This window comes from Rhipicephalus sanguineus, chromosome 2 (genome assembly GCF_013339695.2).
Source record: "Rhipicephalus sanguineus isolate Rsan-2018 chromosome 2, BIME_Rsan_1.4, whole genome shotgun sequence".
Taxonomy (NCBI): Eukaryota; Metazoa; Arthropoda; class Arachnida; order Ixodida; family Ixodidae; genus Rhipicephalus; species Rhipicephalus sanguineus.
In genome coordinates, this window is record NC_051177.1 from 179,987,189 (window position 1) to 180,012,165 (window position 24,977).

General features: G+C 48.0%; 1 protein-coding gene across 1 annotated transcript; it reads left to right on the top strand.

Annotated features, from left to right (window-relative positions):
- The first annotated feature begins 743 nt into the window (after positions 1 to 743).
- LOC119381403 (uncharacterized) lies at positions 744 to 16,120 on the top strand. The gene is made up of 2 exons (XM_049412989.1): positions 744 to 842; positions 15,092 to 16,120. Exons 1-2 carry the CDS (start codon positions 744 to 746, stop codon positions 16,118 to 16,120), a joined length of 1,128 nt encoding a protein of 375 aa, XP_049268946.1.
- Positions 16,121 to 24,977: the final 8,857 nt, after the last annotated feature.

The following is a 24,977-nucleotide window of genomic DNA, read 5'->3' on the forward strand; positions in this document are numbered from 1 at the left end:
ACAGGGGTATCAACACGTAGTGTACGTAGTGCTTTTTGAAGTACTTATCTTTCGTTACGATGTGTGTTTCATGTATCGCAGTTTCAATCGCTGAGTCCAATGTTGCCGCGAGGGTTAGGACTTGTGTAAGCGATGTGTGACATTTCACCAGTTGGGACAGTCGGCCACATCTTCTTTATTATTTTTTTTAGGTTCGAACAGCCTTTGGAAGGCTGCTTCACTGTATTCAAGGAGGTTTAAAAAAATGCTGGAGAGGAAGCTCTCGCAATGCGCAACTTCCCAGCAGCCAGTGTGAAGCCAGCATTTGCCCATGGTTTATCTTAAAAACGTAGCCTTTTCGAGGTATGTGCGATTAGAGATAAGGTGTTCCTTTTCTGTCGACGTAAATGCTAGGTTAATTATATAAAATAAAAGAACGCAGTTCCCCACGGAAGTATTTTATCCGGATAAGTATTGCCAGAGTCCTTTATTATTGAAGAACTCGGGTATTACTAACGTGATCTACAATAAAATTTTGCTAGACTTTGAGATTTCTTAACCATTAACACAGAGAGGTACATTGAGCGGTGTGCGTCGGAAACCGTTGCCCGTTTCAAACTCATGGGGCATGTGAGAATAATCACAACCTTTCTTTCGCTGTAAGCTAACGTTCTATCGTGCCTATGGTAAGATGGCGGAGGTCTGGCTTCACTTTTGGGACGGAATTTCCACTCTAGAATTTTATTTATTGAACGCAGGCACAAATGGCGCGCGTGCTGAAAGCGTTCGTGTTGTGGAACGCCGTTTCGCTGTTGTGGTGCTGCGGCGGCAACCTGGTCGGCCTACGGTACCCGCCTAAATGGGTGAGTGCATGAGTTGTCCACCACAAGGCCGAGCGCATCTATATATACCTAAAGTCCCTAGATTGTTCCTCTTTACCTAAGTACCACGGTGTAAGAATATTCAGGTGTTGACAATGCGCTCGCCTAAGCGGCCAGAAAATGTTCGGTCGTCGGTCCGTTGAGCGGTGCGCCATCTAATGGCTTGAGGCGGAGAGCGGCCGCGAGTAGCCGAATCACGGTGGTTCTGCGTCATCGCCGCCGCGCTCACCGTGCCCTCTCCTGTTGCTCTCTCGATTTCGCCCCTCGACGCCGCTTGGCGGATGCACATTATCCAGCAAAATGGCACAGAAAAATGCACGTTATCAGCAGCATGCGTGTTGCTATGGAGACGACTGCCCCGCTTTTCGTAGCGCCCTCTGCAAGTCATCTGATAAGAACCCGAACATTATCTGGACGCGCGTGGATTGCGGTTTCCCATGCGTTGGGGGAAGAGTGTCATCACCTGAGTATATTCTTACACCGTGCTAAGTACCGACAACTGCCTCCTCTCCCGGCCCTCTCTCACGCGCAGCTGGCGTCTGCCGCCATTTTCTTCCTAACTTGGAAGATTTACAAAGCCACGTGCGTCTAAGTACATTAACCACGCATCTTTCAGCGCACAATATGCTAACGCGACGCGCCTTTCTCCTCCCTCCAACCCCTTTATATAGTGAGCGGGGGACGCGTTTCACCAGGTGCTGGAAAAGAGGAGGAACATGGCTACCGAAAACGAGCGTTAGCCAATGAGATTCGTCGTCGGCGCTTCTATGATTGACAGTACTTAAGAAAGGACAGGGGAAAATCTAGGGACTTTATATATGCCCGTAGAACATTACCGAACGACACTTCAGAAGTTCAGATATCATTTGACCATACTGCAGCTGAATGTTCGCGGAGTAAACGCTGGTAGTTGTCTCAACAGCAACTTCATTGCGCTGCGTGCGATGCCGTCGTCGTCAGCTGCAGTGCTGCCTGGTGTGACTTCCATAATACTACGCGAACATATGCCACCGTTGTCCAGAGTTTTCGCTGCACCGATTGTTGCGCATTATGACTCAGTGAGATCGTCAAGTTGACAACATTGCAAACGGGCAAGAGTTTCATTCGGAATTTCAATGGTGGCGATTGAGCGCGCGTGAGTCATTGATTTACTTAAAGATGACATGTTACCCGTCGTTGTAGCTTACCAGGTATAATGTGCCGCGCTGCTGAGCCCTAGGACGCGTGTTCGTTTCCCGGTAATGGCGGATGCATCTCTACGGTCTCAAAACGCAGAACAACCGTGTGCTTAAATACAGGTCCATGTGAAAGAACCCCTCAGGGTGAAAATTAATCTGTAGTTTCCTGCTACGGTGCGCTCTGTTCTATTATCGTCGTATAGACACGTAAAACACCAGAAATTATGAAATAAATGGGACGTATTTGCGAGAATATGCACAAGAGGGCAGTCAAAGCGGGATCCATCAGCCAAACTAGCCCGTTTCCATATGCGATGACCACCACTGCAACTGCTCTACAGCCTTACACGGCCGGCCGAGTCGTTGCTTCTTCGACTATTACATTATTGGACGTATATAAAAACAGCGTGCTTGGCGCATTACTCATGTCTTGGGTATAGTTATAGCATATCAAGGCGAGGTGGTTGACTGATGTTTTTGGGGCAACCAGAGCATTACGGGGAAACTCCGGTGTATTTTCGGCAGTATTAGGATACTGCCGTTTTGAAATGATGTTAACAGCGCTGTAACTGCTAGGGTGGTTCAGTATGCTTAGAGACTCGTCGATATTTTTAAATAACGAAAAGACGATGCGTCAAAGCCGAAGCCGAGATGGGTGGCTGCTTCGTGCGATGTCTACAATGACGTCACATAATACCCCGCCGTAGTGTAAATACGCGGAAAAGTGTTTTTAACTGAAGACCAGATGACGCGCCTAGCAACATAAAGCCACTTCTCCCGAACAGAGCTGTTGGGTCGAAACGAGTGTCAACAGACGCCCTTCGTCTTCGTAGCTCTGTTCTGAGAACCTGCAGTGAAACATCAGCAACCCCCCCATCGCTTTTGACAGCGCACAATGCAGCTTAGAAAACAAAACTTTCCACCTTTCGCATGTCTGTGTGGCGGCCACTTGCGGACACTACGAGAAACACTCCTAGGTTTAAGTGCACACCCTGTAAAGTGGACGAGAGGATGACCGCCGCCGTAGCTCAGTGGTAGAGCATCGGACGTGTTGTTCGAAAGTCGCAGGTTCAGTCCGTGCCGGCGGCAAGTTATACTTTCGTCCACTTTACTTTCTTCACATTTATATTCTAATTACTACAAATAACATCCCCTATGCTTTCCTTGGCTTTATTGTCTGTTAGTTCTTATTAATATTGGGTCTAACAAAGCAAAAACGAACCCTTAAAAGTCATCTTTTTTCCGCTATTGTCAATACGTTGTTCTCGATCGGTTAGCGTCTCTTTGTTTTTGTATTGTGGCCTCCGCGATTAGTTCGGTAGCGGGCAGCCGCAGCCAACCACGGAGGACACGTTTACAACGACGAAATCCAAGCGCGAGACGCGCGGACTTACACATTTTTCTGACCGAACCTCTTGAATAGCTTCCAGGGCGCTGCGCCTGATGCATGAAAATGGACTATGTTACGTAAGGCATATGGGCGCCGCCATCATGGGCTGTTAAACGAATGTTTTCTTATTTTTGTATCCCCTGACGCCAACTGGTAACGTCAGGAAACGCCGAATGCACCAACCCAACAGTTTTCATGTGTATACGCCCACCGTAACACTGTTCGCTTAGTTCAAGATAAAACACGGCAAGGTTAACAGCCCAGCATGGCGGCACCGAAACCCCTCCTTAAAATAGTCTATAGAAAGTGCGTTAAATTTGAATTCAGCTCAGGACAAATTAAGGACGTGAGCTGCGTTGGATAACCGCGTGTATTTGACAGGCGAGCCCCAAATCGCCGTTTGCTGATAGTCGCGGCAAAGACTATCATTATGAATATCGTCATCTTTGAGGGTTCCCAATAGTGTCTATTCGAAATAGCGGCGATGCACACCAACTCTGAGAGATTATATAGGAGCCAGGAAAGATTCTGAGTTTGAGTGTTTGGCGTGCGACCAGAACGCGTCTGATGAGACCTCTTTATTTTTTGGAGGGATGGGGGAGGGGTAATAGGCAATGTCCTTCCCGGCACACATCACGACCCTGCTTAATTATAGGCTGAGCCTGCCTATATCTGGTAGACTTTTGAGTGAGGTCCCATCCGTGATTATCAGTGGTACCTGGCCGTTTGAATAGGTAATATTTTGGGTATGCTCTCGCCCGAGGTTACTTGATGGGCTAGTAACGTATTTATTGTAGTACAAAGCCATATTTGCTCTTATGAACATTACAGTAGAGTGAATTAAGGGATGCAACATAACTTTGCCAAAGCCACCTAAATTAATGTTGCGTAAAAAAATGCCAGGCCTGCACGGAAAGCGCACACAATCACAGCGAAAGCGGAAATAGCGGCATTTCTAAAGCCCGCTGTAAGCTCTCTTGCAGCTACTGATACAAGTACATAGCAAGGTACCCACTACGCCATAAATCATAATTTTTGTGAAGCTGGGAAGCACCGACTACGCCACTATTCCCCATGTTGTGCAGAAGCGAGGTACCCGCTACACATCTGTAAGGCATTATGTGCACTTTGTGGATGCGCGGCTGATGACGATGAATATTTATGGCCGAGACCTTTGCACTGGGTTGGAAGCTTTAAACTACCCACTAGTTACGGAATTCGCATTGCGTGACGCCCAGTCGTTATTTCACTCCTACCACACCATATCACATATGTTAACGTGAAAAAGAGAGCGAGAGAGAGAAAGAACTTTACTGAGGCCCTGAGGAAATGGATTATGGGGACCTTATGGGCTTCCTTGGCAACTCATACAAATACACTTGCGAGGTACCCACTATACTATAAATCCACATAATTTTTGTGAAGTGGGGAAGCACATACTGTGCCATTTTTCGTCATACTGCGGAGAACCGTAGTACCCGCTACACATCTGTGAGGCATCATGTTAACTTTGTAGGTGCTGTGCCTTATGACGATGAATTATAGCTGAGCCCTTTGTAATGTGTTGGAAGCATTAAACGACCCACTCATTGCGCAATTCACATTGTGTTACGCCTGGTTGTTATTTTGCTCTTCGCTTTAGGAAGCGTGCTACAGTCGAATGATGAAGCACAAAAAGCACTTGCGAACTATGCTAGTATAAGTGGCCTGTTTCGAGTGGTGTAGAAGAGGTCGACGATCTCGCGCGAGAGCGACTCCATTGAACTTATACCGAAAACGGATTCGCACCAAGTCATGTTAATTTATTGTGCATATGCTGTTTACCGAACAATCCCTTCCCCACCTATTCCCAAACTGCGGCCGAGCGCCTTCCTCTCCTGCGAAATAAAGGTTCAATTCATTCATTCATTCCCCCGCTATATTACATATGCTAATCTGGTTCCTTCCCAGCCTGTATAGGGTCTATTTGCAACGGATTTTGAAGCACCGGCATGGCTCTGTGGTGGAATACTGGGCTCCCACGCAAAGGGCCCAGGTTCGAAACCCGTTCCATCCTGGATGTTTTTTTCTTATTTCGCGTGATAGTGGTTACGGACACTGGCGGCGGACAACTACGGCGCCAAAAATGGCTGTTGTTGTCATCTCATAACAGCTTTTGCTGTAAAACATATGTCTGATTCGTGCATGGCAGAAAGGGCAGAATGTTTGTTGTATAATGCAAAAATACAACAAAATCTGTGCATAAGAGAGAGCGAAATATATATATAAAATATCTTCAAATAATATTTGTACACTTAGGTATGCGCGTTTTGTTGTCTATCTCGCATACTTTTTTTTGTGTGTGTGCGATCACATTAAGTGTTTGCTCACATGCTAGTGCAGATGCGTTTACGTACTCGTATGCATACTAATAACCTTTTCTACCTCGATGTGTTTTGCTTGCCACATCACAGATTATCACAGGTCGGCCAAGATTTCTCTCATCTTTCCGTCTCTAAGGTGACCTAACTTTGCACGGAAAGCGGAACTGCGCGTTTCATGCAAATGAAGCAACAGCTGGGAAAGCATTAACGCCACTGTCATTCTGCGCCTATATCGATTTTGAATTTGTGTTCCGATTGGTCAGAGGTATTCACAAAACTCCCTACTGTGTTGCGTCAGAGCGTGTTGTTTGCCGTAGTGTCAATGCGTGTCTCTCCCATGAGTACTCTGTAGCTTGTGACTAATTAGTAATTACTCCAAGTTAACTTCTATCTATAAACCCTCCTGTCGCTACTTCGTTGTGATTAGAAGCTGAATAAGGCTATACAAAAAATGAACAAGCAGCCGTTAACTCCTGCATGTCGCTAATTGTTATTTTTACCAGTGGACTCACGTAAACGCCGACGAGCTCACCAGGGCACAGAAGGTACGTACGTGCTACTCGCAATGAACGTCTTAGTTTGCTGCAACGTTACTCTTGTGAACACTAGACAGGGCGCGCATACCATGTGATCGTGCTGTCCTAGCGCCAGAAGCGTTCAACACGGTCGCTTTTTACTCGCAGTTGAACCACATAGCGGTTTGGACGCCGGTGATAATACTCGCTGCATTGACCAAGGTAAGCCTACCCAATGTTACCGTGATCCATCGCGAAAGAAAAACAACGTAGGACTATTTGACTGGACCGGTGTATACTACAGAGCGCCGAAGTTGCATTCGATTGTGGGTCGTCACGAAATTAATGCGGAATAGGGCAGTATGTAAATGACATTGGAATGCGCATTAGTGCATGCTTGATAATCTGAGCCAGGCGCCCACTCCGAGAGCGTCTCTTGCTCAATCGTCTGCAATATTCTACCGACTGGATTGCCAGTCAAATGCTTTCTCTGGTGATGCAAGGTAAAGTGCCTCGTTGAATTCTCTGCTGCCGGCACATCCATACTTCTTGACAGACAGACGCGTCAGTAAAGCACAAACTTCAGCTATGGGAAGTTGACGCACGAAGGGGTGCTTAACGAGTAAGGAATAATAAATACAGTTGGATACGTTTTAACGCTGATGTACAAGGGATGTAAGAAGGTTGCGGGCGTATGCTTCCCGCTTAGCAGCATAAACCGAGAAAGAAACCTTTGTTTTTCTTTAGCAACGTCAACTCATACCATGGTAGAAAGCGTGAGTAGATTAGCAACAAGTTATCTTTTTTTCATTATTTAGACGATTACATAACCAGAATAAATGACATCTGCCAGGATTTACCCTCTACTCTAAGAAAAAAATCGAGTATTTGGGGAGTATTTTCTGCTACACAACAATAATCGTCATCCACCTCGCGTACTTTCCTCGCGGTATCACCGCGGTCCTGGCACTTCCCGGTCACGAACGGCGCGCGCGTTATCAGCGTGACATAGCATTCTTGATAGGAAAGTGACGAGAACCGGGTTTTCAAGAGAGGAAACGCGAGCAAGCCAGATGACGAATATTGTTGTGTAGCAAAAATACTTCCCAATTACTCGCTTTTTTTAGTGTCCAATAGGAATTTCAGGATTTTTTAAAATAGGAAGGCCTCGGCTTAAAGTCCACGTCTGAGCGCATGAGCGAAGGCTGCATGCAGATCCTCAATTTCTCGCTGATGTTCTCCCCCGGCCACATGTGTAGGACGTATGTCCTCATGGTCAAATGCCGCTGTTGAATTATACCTCAAATGACACAAAGTTGGTAAGAAAGTTCGATACTGGTATCTTGCTTTCGCTCTGTGCTGGGAAAAATATCGCCCGAATCTCAATGCAGAGGCAAACAAAATTGAAGGTGGCTGGATTCCCAAGATAAAGGCGTTCTTCTGTTGCAGAAGTGCTTGTACGGGTTGTGAAGGAGGGTGGCCGGAGGGCAGAGCAGGGTGTCGAGCGCGAATAGCTTAGGGAAATAGCTATAGACGCTTCCCTGCATGCATGGATTTTATTATTTCCATAAAGGAGGCATCCTTTCACTATGTTTTCAGGTTTTCATTTCTAGCCCCACAAAATAGGCTAGGCTTTCTGTTAAGGTCAAGTGGCCAATCGAATACCAGTATTTAGAAAGGCGGCTGTCCAGTGAGGCAAGGGAACAGTTACGTCGCACTTCTGCATTGTGTTTTGTCCCACTTTCATGTAAGGCAGACGGGACGTCGCATTAATGTGTATCTTCGAGGACCCCACAATTACGTGGCGAGGCTAGCTGGCACCTGTCGCACCGCTGTCGTGGTTGAGGGTATTTCTCCCAGCTCTTCAACATTCTGTGCGGTCGGTACCAGAGGGCAGATGCAGCGGGGAAGTCGCCCACATGAGCACGTCGTACGCTTATGCATCGCCCAGGCCTCCAGTAGCTTGCTTACGAATGAGATGATGCACTTGACTCCGTATGGAAACTAGGGTTACCTTTTTTCTCATTGTGTTCCTTTTTCCAAATGCTGGTGCTTCCTGCGCACCTGGCGTGACGGGTGTCGCTACACAGTGTGCGATTATAGTCTCATTTGGCAACCAGTGCAGCTCCTGTGGTTTACTCTCTTCATGAGCCGTTTCGACCATGGAGCTGTTGAAGCTAGGAGTAGTGCCGTTTCTCCACCGCACGAAATTAGCGAAACGGGGGAGAGCGAAGATAAGAGAGGAGGAAAAATGTATAGCTATGCAATGCAACGGTAGGAGAGGTGGAGGATAGTAAATGTGTAATAAAGCATAGTAAAGTATAGCAAGGGGGTAGAAAAGCGATCTGAGGGTGAGAAGGAATCATGCGAGGGTGAGAAGGATGGAAAGGAGGAGGGGTATGGTAAAGCATAGCATAGCCATGTATAGTATACTATAACAAGCGGGTGGGAAAGGGAAGTGAGGGTGAGGAGGAGGGAAAAGAGGAAGGTAGAGGGTAGTGCATTGACCATGTATAGTATATCAAGAGGTTCCAAAGGGAAGCAAGGGTGAGGAGGAGGGGAAGGGGTATGGGAGAGGACACATCATAGCCATGTATAGCATAGTATAGTATAGTATAGTACAGTGTAGTAAGGGGTGGGAAAAGAAAGTCAAGGTGAGGAGAAGTTATGTGAGGGTGAGCAGGAAAAAGAGGAGGGGAGAGGGTACAGCATAGCCATGTATAGACCGTTGCATCGGGCGAGGAGGACCGGACTGACAACCAGCGCTTTCCTCCTTTCTTGCTCGTGCGCGACGGCGCGGAGTGTGCGGGCTGGTGCTTGGATGAGTGCCGTTTTCGAACAATTTTTGCGTGTTTTAGGTCGACCTGCGGATTTTGCTCACTTTTATTGCGATGTCAGCCAGCGAAAGGTCAACTGGAAACCACTGTGCCGTTTTTGGTTGTTCTAACAACTATAAAAAGTAAACTGCTGCCAGAATAAGTATGCGACGTGCATCACCAAGCGCGGTGTGTTTGCGGTTGTGCGCACTCTTCAAGGTACATCGTTTGTGTTACGTTACAGGTTATAAATTGGCAAGTGCCGCAATATATCCGGAATTCCCAGTGTTCCACGCGGTCAAATATCAATCGGATATGGCCAGATTTGCGAACAAACATAAGCGGTCAAGTACGGCTCCGTTCGGTAAAGTGCAGAACATCCAAGTACCACTCGAGTACCCACCTGAGTTGTTTTCGCTTCGTTGTATTATCATATTTTAATATGATGTGTTTTGTCTAACAATTAGCTTCGTAGCTCGGCTCAACACGGTGATCGTTGCAGTTGATGTATACCGGTATTAGCACAGACGAGAAATCCCTCACTTCGCAGCGGGGTAACCGGCATCATACATTTAATTTGTGCTCCGTACCAGCCTTGTGAAACCCGAACAGTCACTGAACGCTACATGAAAAGAATGTGGCGAGATCTCTGTCGTGAGGTCACAACTTCCGTAAGACAGCGGAGTGTATCGTATGCGATGGGCCATATGAAAGCCGAATAGAAAAAAAAAGAGGTCTGTCACTTCGTGTGGAACAACTACCTCAGGAAGACAAATTTTTACGTGGTCAAGAACAGTGTACGACCAGTCGCGCAATGATATGCAACATTGTTAATTCTCTTCTACGCGCGACACAAAAACCACGTTGTTACGCTTGTCTCGTGTTTCATCAACTGCCAGTTTTGCTGCTTAGCTTTGCGAACGACAGCAAGAATTTTGCAAAAACGGTACATCTGGTAGGTGAAGTTACAAAAAAAAAAAAAAACGCGAATCACCTCCGATGCTGATCAAAGGCTCGAGCCCGGGAGCACTTCGTGCCTTACCGGCAGAAGAAACTCCCTAACCATCTTCATCTTATCGCTGCCGAAATCCACTCAAGTATCACGACTCTTAAAAGAAAAAGAAGCGCGCCGGCATGTCAACATCAGCATCGTTTTTATACGTACCAGCACCTCCCTGTAAACAGCTCTAACTTCGTTCACACCGGTGGGCAATAAACGAGCGAGTAATAAGCGGTCACTTAAAAGTTGAGAAACAAGATAGGCAACTGTTGGCGAGCAACAAACAGATGCCGTCCGCGCCACGAAATCGAGACTGCGCGCTCACGCACAACCGCATGTACGAGTGGTAGTCATGTAAAAAGAAACTAAAAGATTACAGTCCACGAAAAGAATTCATTGTTTCTGCTAAGAGTGGCGGCACTTGCTTGCCCTGCTAGAACAGGTCGAAATATTTACGTGGTTTTCCAACAGGCAGTCCGGTAAATATATGATATCGACCACTTGCGACACGTTCGCGTCGTCGTATATTAACATCATTGACACTGAACGGATCAAACCGTTTCAGGACGTCTCACAGATTCATTTCCTACGTAGACCTCATCACTTGATACGAAATTCAGTGCGCCGGAACGAAATAAACCGGCTGCAACTGCAGCCGCACGTATATCTTCCATACAAACGCGGAGCTTCGCACACGCCAGTGGGTTGCCAGACCAAGGACGGCGCCGCCCGCTAGGCAATATGGTGGCACCCACGAAAGAAAGGTCTATAGGATAGCTTAGCAAAAGGGTGATAAAAGGAATTAATTAATATCTGGGGTTTAACGTCCCAAAACCACGATATGATTATGAGAGACGTCGTAGCGGAGGGCTCCGGAAATTTCGACCACCTAGGGTTCTTTAACGTGCACCTAAAGATAAGTACACGGGCCTCAAACATTTTCGCCTCCATCGAAAATGCAGCCGCCGCGGCCGGCATTCGATCCCGCGACTTTCGGTTCAGCAGTCGAGCGCCATAATCACTAGACCACCGTGCATGGCGGGGCGGCGGTAAAATGAATTGTGTTCGTGCAAACACGAACGCAAAATAGAAGTCAAGAGACGCCACACTTCTTTCTTGTGTCCATGTTTGTACGCCCAGTCTCTTAAAATGAATGCCTACCAACTTGCTCAGCTCTATTATTCTTTACACCGGTAATTTTATCCCCGTGAAGCGGTCTCATCGCAAAGCGCGAGAAACACCCTCCGTCGTAGACGTTGACGGTACGAGCAAGAGTAGGCAACCGAAATGCCGATAGTGAATGCAACACAATTTATGAAGATGATCATTTCTTTAATGTGCTCTTTCCAATCGCAGTGTTGCTTTCAAGCAGGTGGTCTTGCTGAAGACTGCCAGGACTGCTAGGCTTAGGTATGTCGTCCCTGACAGCAGTTCTAGCGGTGTGACGCGGTGTGTCACGGTAAAGGTTCATGATCCAGGCCAGCCTCTCCAAACGTGCGCGCGGATGGTTCCATAGCGCGGAAGTAGGCAGCACACCTCAGACAACGATGAAACAGCACAGTAACGCTCGCGCGCTCGCACGCTCGCACTCGTCAGAAGAGCGAAACAACACACCACAGCTCGCGTGCTCGCGAACGTCATGCGCACGTGGCATGACGTGGGCATGAAGTGATGATGTGTCTGCGTAAGCAAAAGAAGCGGTCACGAAGAATTTCAAAGCTGCAAATATTGCTTCAGCCAAGACTAAGAAGCAGGCGCTAGCACTGTGCGATAAGTTGAATATGTGTCGTCTCCGAAAGAATGTTCCTACTGCCAAGATGAGTCGCTTGACATTTTTTTTCATGGCCAAAACCCATAACGACCAATTCCGTCCAGTTGTCACAGAAAGGGGTACGTGACAGAATAAAATTTCTAAATTCTTCCATCGACATAAGTGTCTTCTAAAGGTGACTGATCCTTTTTTGGTTAGGAATTCTGATGAAGTGATTGAATTTTTTCGGCAAATTGAAATTCCTTCGGAGTCAGTTTTTTTTTCATTTTCCGTTGATTCCGAGGATCTTTTTTATTCTATTGCTCAACACTAAATTCTCAGGGTAGTAAGGGAGGCCATCGTGGAGTCGGACCCTTTGAGCTTTCACAGCTCCTCAGGGCTATCGAGTGAAAGTTTTTTAGAATTACGATCTTTTTATCTTACTAACACCTTCGTCTCTTCCATAGACCTTTTTTTGTGTAGAGAGAGGGTGTATTTATAGATTCGAGCATAGCTCCACTTTTAAGCACAATGCTTTTAGCTGATTGTGACAGACGATTTTTAGCGCACATTGACCAAGCTCTTCGAGCTAAAATTTTCAGGTATCTTGACGATTACTTGGTGGTGTTAAGGGGTGGTGCTGGGGGGGGGTGGAGCCTCACGCGGGAAATAAATGCTTGAAAATTTGGTTGAAGCGCACCGCAAAACACGGTTCCTCGCATGCACGAGGGACCATGTATCTGCTTTATATATTTTTTCTGACTAATAAAGCTTCAGTTGTGAGTGTAAGCGCTGTCCTGTCGGCTTCTTCTAGTCTGTGTTTTTCGGTGCGCTTCAACCGAATTTGCAAACATGAACCTAAACCAACTGGCTCAACTTGTCACCTTGCTGAGATAAATGTGGCCGGAGTGTTTGAAGCGTGTTTAGTGCTCGTCCAAAAGGCCTTCAGTTCACTCATAAATTGCCGGAAGAGGTAGCATTCAGTTCCTCGATGTGTGTTTTAATCTGTCTGAAACGCATGTGTGCTGGAACTACATACCAAAAAAAGAAATGCTCAGATACGATTTGGCTCATTTTGAGCTAATAAAAAGGGGTATAGCTGTCAACTGCCTTAGGGCTGCCCTCGCAAAATCATGTGACCACCTTGTTGGCCAAAGTTTGCAGCGCCAAATGGAAAGCCTCGACAAGGGCGGGTTTCCTCAAGGAACTCATAAGTTCAGTGGCTGAAGTCCTCCTAGGTTCTCCGCGCCATATTCCGATTGACCCCCCCCCCCAAACTCCCTTCTTTTCCTTTCCACTTTTTCCTTTTGTCATGTTTTTCGTTTTTTACTGGATGGCGGCCCAACTTCTGAGGCTTTCGATGACACGTGGTGCATATGTCTGCCAATGTCTTCACCTATTCCTTTCAGACAGCCCCCTCAATATCACTTAAAGTCGACATGTGGACATTTAAACGCACGCTGCCCGCTTTCCCGGACTGTAGTTGTCCTTATTGCTTTTTTAGCGCAAATAACGACACCACAAAAAAGAAGACGGAACAAAAAAGAAGTTGTCCACCCCAAACAAAAGAAGTTGCCCTCCCCATCATCTTCTACGGCCCTTTGTGATGGCTAGACTCGCCGCCCTGCTGCCGCTGCGCCTTTCCTGTTTCCTTCAAGCGCCCCCCTTTTTTCTTCGTATTGCCTTTGGTGGCTCCAGCTTTGTTAGACCGCCACCCCCCCCCCCCCCCGCTTTTCCTCTCTGCTTTTTTTTCCAGCTCCTTTTACCTGTGAGATGAGAGCCCCCATCGCCGTTGCGAACAGTCTTGAAATAATGTGGCAAGAGCTACACTCTGCCACTTCCGAGTTTTTTCTTTCCAGGCAGAAATTGCCAACAGCGCCACCGCTGGATATGACGTCAACACTAACCCTTTAAAACTAACACGCCAGGGACAAAGATAGGCCCACCTATCGAAACGTCGGCCAGCCTGCTCTGAAGCACTTTCTCCTATTTCAAACCTATCCCGTGTATCCATCTGTCGGCTCCCTTTTTGACCAAGGGAGGTGAGGAATGAAGGACGTGCTCGCTCTACGTCCTCCAGCAGGCCAAGCGCGAGGCCTGTAGCCTTGCCTTGCATCCATCGCTTTTTCCACCACCAAAAGAAGGTGGCTGCAAAATGCGGTGTGCCTATGGTATTTTCTGTCCCAGAAAAGTTGTCCCGCATCTGCGCGGTGGTGAATGGGCGCAAAGGCAACAGTGCGTGCCCTAAGAGGCACGCGACTCCGTTTGTGTCTTGCTAGATGGGTGTCGTGTATATACCGCTGTGGTGTAGCATCTACCGCTTTCATGCGCTAGATGCTACATCGGACAAACGGGGCGGTGTCTTAATGACAGATTGCGAGAGCACTGTGCAGCAGTAGATACCCAGGCAGCAGGGGGACATTTGGCGGACCGTTGCCACAGGTGCGTCTCTGCTCGGGAATTTAATCTTACACCTGTTCTACGAAAAGGCAAGGATCAGGCGACTACAGAAATAATAGAAGCTTTTGTTATCACCGTTAATAAAAGCACTTGCGCGAGTGTTTTTTCCGTTCCTCTGTCAAAGAAAGAGCTTGAATATCTGGATGCATATCTTGCACATGCATAGTGGTGACGTGTGAAATGCGCAAAAAAGAGCACCTCGTAGTGTGATGTTGCGCATGCGCGCTTGTCTAGCGGGTTTTTATGCGTTTCCTTGCAGTAAGGTCAGCTGGTGTCTAGTTCCCGTCCTGTCTACGTGTCCTCTCCTGTGTCTGTGTCTTTATTCTTGCGCTACCGAAGAGAATGACAGTTATCACAACCACCAAGCCCGCATTACCGCCTTGACAACTTCCAGTGTCTAACTAGAATCTGCTATGTAGGCTGGTGAGGGGCTGCTTAAAGCCGACAATACCCCAGGTAATGCCTGATAATTCTTCGAATAGCTCCATTGATCTAGCTTCACTTGAGAGGGTTCATGCGTCGAACGTGGCCAGGTTCATTTTCTAGTGGCGGCATGTCCGGAACCAGTGATTCGTAGTACGTTCCTGCGCGTTGAATGTCTGACTGCCGCCATAGTCAGGCGCTCCGCAGCTTATTTGGAGAATGAGGGCCAAGGTTTCATTGATGCGGGATGTGTCAGTGTTGTACGAGTGCTCTTCTTAGTGCAAGCGAATGGCGGGCGCCGACAGATAACACAGTGGTGCCTCTTGTCGGTTTCAGCTCTACTACACCAACATTCTGTATGATTTCTATCGGACGTACGAGACCAGCGGCGACAGCTCCGTTGCGGCTCCCCTGAGTGTGCATGTCGAAGGCAGCCGAATGTCTGAGGGTCGCACAACAGGCGAAGTCACTGCCCAGTCCCTGTTCAAATCTGCGGAAACCACAATCAAGACGAGGTCACAGGCTCTCGGCCCCAAGTTGCGGCGCCAACCTGTGGATCCTGCTGAAGACTGCACCAACACTATTCTCCTAGCAGGGACCATGACAGCGAAATCAGGCGGCCGTACGCGGAGACACTCCGTGGCCACCGCTGAAGACGGCACCACCACAATAGCAGGAAAAAAGTCCGGCAAGACTGGTGGGCGTTTGCGGCGGCAGTCTCGGGGTCCCGCTGAAGACTGCACCACCACCATCCTACCGGCGATGTCGAAGTCCAGCAAAATGAGTGGCCGTTCGCGGAAGCAGTCGGTGGCCGGCGTGGGACGCGCGAACGTGACGGCAAAGGCTGTCAAACCACCGGCAGCCACGTCGAAAGTGCAGCCCGTTACAACCACTGCAGCTTCCAGGATTCGCAAGCCAGCCACTCAGGGGTCCCGTCGACAGTCCATCTTTGGCGCCAGTGGTATCCAGACTGACGGCAAAAAATCTCGGCGGCAGTCCATCGGCGCCGCTGCTGGAGCGAGTGCCACGGCGGACACGACACGGAAGTCGGGTTCGAGGCGGCAATCTGTGGATGCTGGGACCCTTGGTCGTAGCAGCGTTGGTTCCACGCCTCCGCTTCAGACGTCGCGGAGGCAGTCTGCCGCAGGCGCCACCGCACCGGCAGTAGCGCAACTGGTCGCCGCCAGAAAGGCTCGCCGCAGATCCCTAAGGAGTGAAGACGCTGCCGGCATCGCCGCTTTTGCCGCGTCCAAGAAGCCTACAGGGCAGTCCCGCCGGCAGTCTATCACCGCCGTGGAAACCAAGGATGCGTTACAACCGTCCGACACGTCTCCACTGTGCCCTGGTAGCGAGGACAGGCTATAATTGCATTCCCATGAAGTCTGCCGGTTGAGATGTGCTCAAACATTTGGGAATACGAATATTTTACAGAGCAGGAATACATAGTGGAGAGTGTACAGTCCACAATATCTGTATGGCGCTCCCGACAGAATGCAGCAAGGATAATGACAGAAGCAAAAACTTTAAAACGTCTATCATGCAAAGCGAATGTCATATATCTGGGCCAAAAAGTTTGTAAGATGTTAACGGCATATCACGGTCTTCGTAGACAGACTGCCTCTGTAGCTGCTGATTTGAGTAGCTTTCCGTGGCTGCGCCTTTGAACAAATTAAGTTCCATATATTTTTAAACGTTAGGCCTTAGGCGCAAACTTTCAGTTTCGTACGTATTTAACAACGCACAGTTCTTATTATCGAGGTAGTGGATATAACGTGGCAGTGTGTCGTAGAGAACTTGCCATTATTCTCGTAGAACTACCTAACAAAACTCAATAAAGGGAACAACGCATGTTTGTACATTCAAGTAAAAGCAAATACATGGCCTCTGACTATCTCCAGCCAGCACATTGCATTTTATCCCCCTTTAATTCCGTTAAGTTTCTTTTATATTATGGATAATTCCGTGAACCCAAATGATTTAGCTGTGAAACGTCTCGCGTCCTTGCGGGTATCACGTTTTTCTTTATGATTAAAGTGTGAACCTGTTTGTGCGAGACCTTATTGAACTAAAAGTCCTTAGCCTTCTATTTGCTTTTATAAAATTATTAGCTTGGTCACTCAACAATACATGAAAGGGGTTTGTGAGAGTAACAAGAGTGCTAACAATATATTCACAAGACAGGTAAGACGATAAAGACTACAATACCGAGGGGCCAAGAACTAGAGATGTTTAGATAATGTAATTCAGATATCGTTCTTTCACTGCTGTATACGGAAACACCAGGACAAAACGAGAATACGGGAACACGATAAGTGTGCACACTTTCAACTGTTTATGGCTAACAACGCACGTCATATATATATACACGCACATGAAAGGGTGAGAGGCCGATAAAAACACAAGATATGAAGGTGAACTGTGCTAGTCTAGGATTTATGAAGACGCGTATGGATTGATGTAATAGACGTCTATGAAATTATAAGCTGAGGGTGTTATCCTAGACGCCGTCAAATTTCGCAATCTTGTCCAATCCTGTAATGGCGGCATTTTAAGCCAATCGGAGAGGCTGTAGCAGCCCGCCGGGCCAATCAGACTTGACCAATGGCGGAATTCGACAACATGGCGGAATTTGACAATGTCCAGAATAGTACGCTGGGTTTCCCAGCGTCACGGAAGGAGAACTTATGTGGTTTGACGGATCATTTTTTAACATGAAGTGAGCTTTTATGATCTTCCTGCCTTTATATGACTCACAACGATCCAAAACCTTGGTATCGCTAAACACAGGTGTACACCTACTTCTTGCGCAGTGCAGATATATAACGAAATTCAGATATTTTACGAAACGAAGGCCCCCTATTTGTAGGATGAAATATACCGCAATAAAACATTGTCATCATCACCATCCTCGTCGTCGTTGCCACCACTCTGTCGTCAAGACGTGGTGGAAGTTTTTGAGAGAGAGAGGGAATAAACTTTTTTGCAAAATTAGAGTACGTGGCTAATCGCGGGTGGAGCCCTCTTGTAGAGCCCCACTGGCCACGGCGGCTCGCCGGGCCTGGTATAGGGTCACCAATTGGCTCCCCAGTGCCAGCTCGGAAAGCCGTGCCTCCCAACACCACGTTGTGAGTGTTTGTAGGGAGCACACCAACCTAGATACTGCATTGGCTGTCCGCTCGCAGCCCCGTAGCCAGGAATCTTTTTTTTTTTTTTTTTGGGGGGGGGGGCACTAGCTGAAAGCCTTCACTAGAGAAAAAACGCCTATTTTCATGATTTATTTTCGATAAAACACCCTGTGTCATCAAAATTTCGGGGGAGGGGGGTGCCCACTGCCTCCCCCCCCCCCTGGCTACGAGCCTGGCTGCTCGGCATATTGGTAAGTCGTGTGTAAGTGTGGCTGTGTGGTCACTACACCAAGGTCATACCCCTGCTGTGCATACCTGTGGAAAAATTGCGTGTAGTTTTGATATCTGGGGATATGTTTCTGAGGCACTCCGGCTCACGGATCAGAATGCATGTAGTAGTCCTGTGACCATGGATCATACCCAATGCAGGGAATTCTCCGAGTGATGGGAGGATCTTTCCATTGAGTTTTATATGGTAACATTCCTACAGGATATAGTTAAATAATATACCGATTCCGAGGCAGAAGCGAGTCCGCCGAGCATTGGAGAACTTTCGTATGACCGCGTACGTTGTATAGTTCGCGGAATAACGTGTAGGGAAAGACAGCTGTCGGAAAAGAATTGAAAATTGGTTGCTAATATTCGTGGTAACTCATTGCCGATAGCTACGCCACACGGGTTGGCACGCGTCGAGAATAGCTGCAGTAAGAATCGCTACAAATTATTTACTCGATAAATAAAGCGAGATGCGTTGACCACACGTAACAGCCTATTTGAAAGCGTCGTGCAAATCGCGACGAAGCCTCCTGCGCTTGTACTGTACACACAATACGCTCTGAGGGGTCAAGTGTTGCCTTCGTGAGAGTCCAGTGCACTAACATTATTCCACAGCTTCTGCGGCGATAGTTATCGGCAGAGTGATCAGTGAGTCGTCGTGGTCGTGTGAGATGTTGTGTTGCGATGTAGCGATCGAGCTAGTACGACCCGTTTCGTTGATCCACGTGACATAATAGCCCATAAACAGCGCCGAGGAGAGAATGATGATAATTAGGCACAAGCCAGCGACCTTCTGCAGTGCGAGGATATCCCCCCTCTCCGAAAAGAGGTGCGCTCCTTTGGGGGCATCCTCTGTGAATGGTTTGAGACCAGGCAGAGACGACATGCTCTTCCGCTTCTCCTTCGTTTTTTTACAGTATTTTTGCGACTGTATGGTGGCTGTCTGCGCCCCAACGCTCGACTGCATGATGCGATCCTCCGACTTTGACGGCAGCCTGAAAGGGTCGAACTTGGCAGCGACAGGTGGCCTCGGAGGCACTAGGAGGTCGGCGGGTACGTCGTCAGCGTCCGCTGCTGGTGTCCGTGGAAGGTGTCCTTGTCCAACGGGAGGTCCTGCGGCTGGTTCGTCTATGCCCCGGGGTGGATGAGCCGTGGATGGTTTCTCCCTTACGAGGTCGGTGGCTTTCGGCGGAACAGAGAGCCCCTTCGCTTGGTCATCATTCGTAGTCTTCGGAGGAGACGGCGCGGGCGAGTTCATCTTAACGCGGGTTCTAAATGGTGGCTGCATATCCACTTTTTTGGCCAGAGCAACACGCACGTTTGCATTGTCTGCGGGGGCTGCTACATCGGGATTCAGCCATGTGGGCATTGCTGTATTGATTGGAGGGATGTTAGCATAATCCGCCTCAGTTGCAACCCCCCGTGGTGCGAAATGCGGGCACGTACCGCGGCTGATCGGAGCACCCGTGGGGAAGCCGACGCGAACTGCTGCTTGCTCCCCATCCTTAGGACGGCGGCGTGAACCGTCTGGCGGCTTGTTGCCCGTAGATGCCTTTGTGTCAGCAGCAGCACCCGCTAAAACATCTGCTCCTTTTCGTGCGTACTTCAACGACCTCCCCTTTTCATTAGCACAGGGCTTGTTTGGCTGGAGGTCTTCCTGCGGCGGTTGCAATGTCTTGCCTGCTGTTAAATTTCGCGTCACGTGCTTTCCCGAAGTTACTGCTTCATTCACTACTCTCGTATCTGCTGGTTGCAGCGATATTGCAAGGAGACCGCCCTTACTTGATGACGGTGGAGGAGCAACGCTAAGAGCGCAAGGTTGCGAGGACCTGTTGTGCTTAGGAACGGCAGGCTCATGTCGCTGAACTTGCGGAGCAAACTTCGCATTTGACATCGGACATACTGATGGCCTCTTGCTTCCAGTGGAGGAAGGCTTGAAGCGACGCTCCTGCGAATCGGGCTGAGCTTGTCCTATTCTCGGCGCAGTCGGTCGCATTGCGGCAGTTATGCGACCGTCTCCTTTCTTCGGACGCTGCGAGGATCCTCGACGTGTAGTTGGTTGGTAATACGGCTCGGCTGGGTCCATCGCATTCACGTTTTTGTCGTCTTCTTCTAAACGCCAAGTAATGACCCACTGGTTACCTTCGGACCAGCATAGCTACGGAAGTGGCGTCGAAGAGCAATCTTTAAGAATGGACATGGCTGCAGATGACATTTTTAGAGAATATCTTAAGTAAGGCAGCTTTCAAGTTGCTGTATATATTTGCATTAGCAAATATATGTTTTTCTCACTTGTATAGCACCATGATGATTAGAGTGTTCTTATATATAACCTCTGTAAATGTTCTGTAGCCGTTTCGGCAGACCGTGAAAAAGTCGCGCAACCAGTTATTGTCCATATTAGAAGATATGTCCGGACACAAAAGCTTTGTTCTCTTGCGTTTAAGAAAAGCGAGCATTTTCCGATGAGCCGTCATGAACTAACCTAGTTTTGTGCTTCGCCTTACCTTCTGGTATCTGCAACGTAGTTTCTTACTCTGAAAAAGCATGAAAGATGTTACTGAAACTCAGTAAGCATATTGCAGATTGCAAACATCATGGTACGGTCGCTAAAATTCATCTTGGTAACTTTTGGTTGGATAACGAAAACACCAGAAAGTGCTGCGGCGACAGGCAGACGTGTCGCTCAATGACATAATCGATTCTAGTGCGATGTTCGCCGAAAACGATCAGTCAGCGCGCGCACTAATACTTCGAGGAGCCTCTAACACACAATGGCCAGAGGAGTACGTTCTTGTACTTCACTAGCTGCGTTCGCGAGTTTGACCGGAAATAAGAACGTGACCCGGAAACGCTATTCTTGTAAGTATTCACTGAGCCTCTGCGCAGGCGACGAGGGCGCCTCCTCGTCGTTGCTGGTTCTGTGCCACGGGCGTAGCCGGAGGGGGGGGGGGGGGGGGGTTGGGGGTTCACATTTCCCGAAAGTTTTCAGTTTTTCATGCGTATATATACACACATTCATACAAATGCATGCACGACCGTACTTAAAGAATAATTGAACCCACCCCACCGAAAAAAAACTCTGGCTGCGTCCCTGATCTGTGCAAGATATGTAGGGCCTTGTCGCTGGATTATAATAATAATTGTTGAGGTTTTACGTCCCAAAACCATGATATCATTATAAGAGACGCCGAGTGGAGGGCTCCGGAAATTTCGGCCACCTGGGATTCTTTAAAGTGCACCTAAATCTAAGCACACAGTCCTTGGCATTTTCACCTCCATCGAAAATGCGGCCCCCACGACCGGTATTCGATCCCGCGACCTGCGGGTCAGCAGTCAAGCACCATAACCACTAGACCACCGTGGCGGCGGGTTCTTGTCGCTGGATTCGTGCAGCATTCTAAGGGGGGAGGGAGTACCAAGGAAAACAAGCGGCGTAATGGATGCAAAAATGAGAATGAAGCTATGACGAGCTGCTCGCTGAGGCCTGCCTTTGGTCCCCGACTTTCCAAGGGTGAAGGGGGAAGTAAGTAGTTCTTCCAATGCGACATCAGGGGTCCTCGCCGCCATTACCACCCAAAAGCTGCATTGCCGTGACACAGCGCATTGAATATTGATAGGACAGGTCCCGCTGAGTAAAGGGATGAGAAAGATTAGCGCCCCCTTCAGATGATCAAGGGGGGTGGTGGCGGCCGCTCCTCCCTCCACTACCTAGTCTGCGCGCACGCATATGCACATTACCTCTATCCTGAATTAATTTACATCCTTACGTATCTCCCTCCGGCGCAAAGAACTAGTGTCATACACCAATTCTTGGCGTAGTTAGCATAGCCAGAAATTTTTTCGGGAGGGGAGGGGGGGATGTTCAACCATACTTTATGGACTCATGAGCCGAAACGTCAAGTAAACATTGTGTTCTTTTTGGTCGGTGTATGTTTTCGCGTTTACGCTATACTTCATGTATGTTCGCGCGTGCGTTTGTACGTGTGCGTGTATATATGCACATGCAAGATTGCCAAACTTCGGGGGGGGGGATGCGAAGCGCTGAACCCCCCCCCCCTCCGCCCCCTGGCTACGCCAGTGACCTCTTTGCTCAAAAATAACTACTTCAATACTTCGGTGAACATTAGAAGAAGTTGCGTACTGTGAAGATTCACCACGAATCCCGTGCGCTCGTCCATTGCAGCAGCAAGGTTGCACACTGCAGCAGTAGGCGCACGAGGAACCACGGTACAGCGTCAACAGATTCCGCGCTCGTGTCGTGGTGACACTTAAGCCGTATACTCGAACTGCGCCATCAGATGAACTTTGCGAACGTGGTGAATTGCCCTAATTGCAAACATGAACGATGTAATTTTAGAAACCTCACGTAGTAGAGACCACTGGCGCTTTACACGTACAACGCTAAATATACTGCATGACAAGGACACTTTCTAGTGATTTCCAAATACTCTCCGCAACTCTGACACCATTACCTGCCACTCACATGCACCAATTCAGGGATGGCTGACGTGGTGTAAATTTTAATGGACCTATCATTTGGTCACCGATGCCAATACTAGGCACTGTTTATACAGGCCAATGTTCCAGGAGAGTCAAGGGCTTCTATAATCGCTAACAACTTTTCTTGGCATTCAAGCCAAGGCATATAGACCATAATTACACGTGTGCTACCGCTAACCAATGTAGTCCCACAGTTGTGTCCGTGCTCTCTACATGAGACATAAAAATGATCATTGCTTCATTTTCTACAGGAAACAATTGAAATAATACTATATGGCTAAGATCTTGGGTTTTGCGACATCGTTGTGCAAATACTCAGATCTCGAAAAAAGAAAGCCAAGTAAGAAAATAATAATAACGAATGTCCTAGGGTCTTTGAATGTTATTATTAGACCAATAACATTGTCCCTGAAAAAATTCCTTTCCAGCAATGCATTGGTGTTTAAATATGAAGCCTAGTTTAAGGGGGTCGGTGTAAGCATGGCCTTCGCGAGTTGGCTTTCGTATTTTGTGTGTTGCAGTGAAGCGTACTAACAGTAAGAAAGAAAAAGTTGTCCACACTGGAGCACAAATAAATGAGTGAAACTAGAAGCTGCCGACTAGCCAATTTTATTTATGTTCTGCAGTAACTGTGGTATGACCACGTATAGTTAGGAGTTCCGAAGAGCAACGTGCCTACTAGGAAAGAAGAAGGCAACAGTAACCGGAATGTCAACGACCCGGGTGGATGGCAAGCACCAATGAAGACCGTGCACGAAACACCAAGCACAAGCGGCAAGGCAGACAACGCGATGGATGACGCGAAACGGAATGTATGGTCTTGAAGGTGAGCTTGGCAAGCAAACGTCGCCCAATGTGCACCCTGATGTCGGTGTCGTCGCTCACGTGTCGCGGTAGATTCTTCGACATCGGCGATGTGTCGCGGTAGTAACGTTGATGGTCACGTTCAAAAACTGACCTTTGACACCAACTGGCCTCGGCCATGTCACCTCTGTGTCGTGTTATAAGTAGCTTCGCTGGTCATGTCGACATTCACAGAGTGAAAAGGCTTGCACTTTTTGTGTGCACTTATGCATTAGCTTATGCCAGGCGCTGTGCAAGTGCTGGCGACATGCTTCGTATTCTCAGCGAGCACTGGTCCCATTTTCTGCCCATTCGTACGTTTCTTATGACGTTGTTCATATTTAGTTGCACTGCGAGCTAATAGCTCGAGTTTCGAAAGAAGTTTATGTTCTTCTGGGATCGCAAACTGTAAATGTACTGTCGGCCGCGAAAGTTTGCGGGATCTGCAGCGCGTGGCGGAGCGATCGAAAACTGCATTGCTGCGTCACCTACCGTGATGGGGCGGGTGTTGAGGCTATCGGCCGCAGCCTCGGCGATTAGATCCGGCAACAGCACGTTGTCTAAACGCGCCGTCGCTAATCGCCGAGGCCGATAGCCTCAACACCCGCCGCATCACGGTAGGCGACGCAGCAATGCAGTTTTCCGTAAAGTCCCTTGATATATAGAAAGTAGCGACACTCTCCTCCATATCCTCTCCTAAGTGTCCAATTCGTATCTATCTCTTCTCCCAAACGACCACCGTGCGGGCGCCGGCCCTATAACCCGGCTCGCTCTACTTTCATATCAAGAATGCTATGTCACGCTGATAACGCGCGCGTTTCCCGGGTGACGGCCCGTGAAGCGGGGAGGTGGAAGGCGGGAGAGGAGGGTGCTCGGCGTGGCGGCTCGGTTAAAAGAAAGACGGTACTTTCCCAAAAATATCCAGGGACTTTAGTTTTCCGTCGCTCCGCCACGCGCTGCAGATCCCGCAAACTTTTGCGGCCGACAGTACATCATAAAAATGTTGGCTCACAGCCACTGTGGAGGAAGGGCCAAGAATTGGGCGGTATTATTAACTTTCAGAATATTTAATAACAAGGTAATATAACGAATAGATATATTACAAATAAAAACGAAGTTCAGATGCACGATAACATGCAGAAAAAGCTTTTATTTCAAATAATCAATCAATCAATCAATCAATCAATCAATCAATCAATCAATCAATCAATCAATCAATCATTTATTTAACGTGCCCAGGAACAACCGTAAGGTCTTTGTGCTGGCGCACGCAAAAAAAAGCAATAAAAATAAACAATACAACACAGACAGTTTTCAGAAATAAAAAGAGCAAAAACACGTAGACAAAGAGAAATGAACACAAAAGGGGAGGAGTAAAATAAGACAATACGAGAAATATTGATGGGGAATAAAAAATTAGATTGCATATATACAACTATGTGGAAAGACTGAGAAGGGAAGACTTTGTACATTGT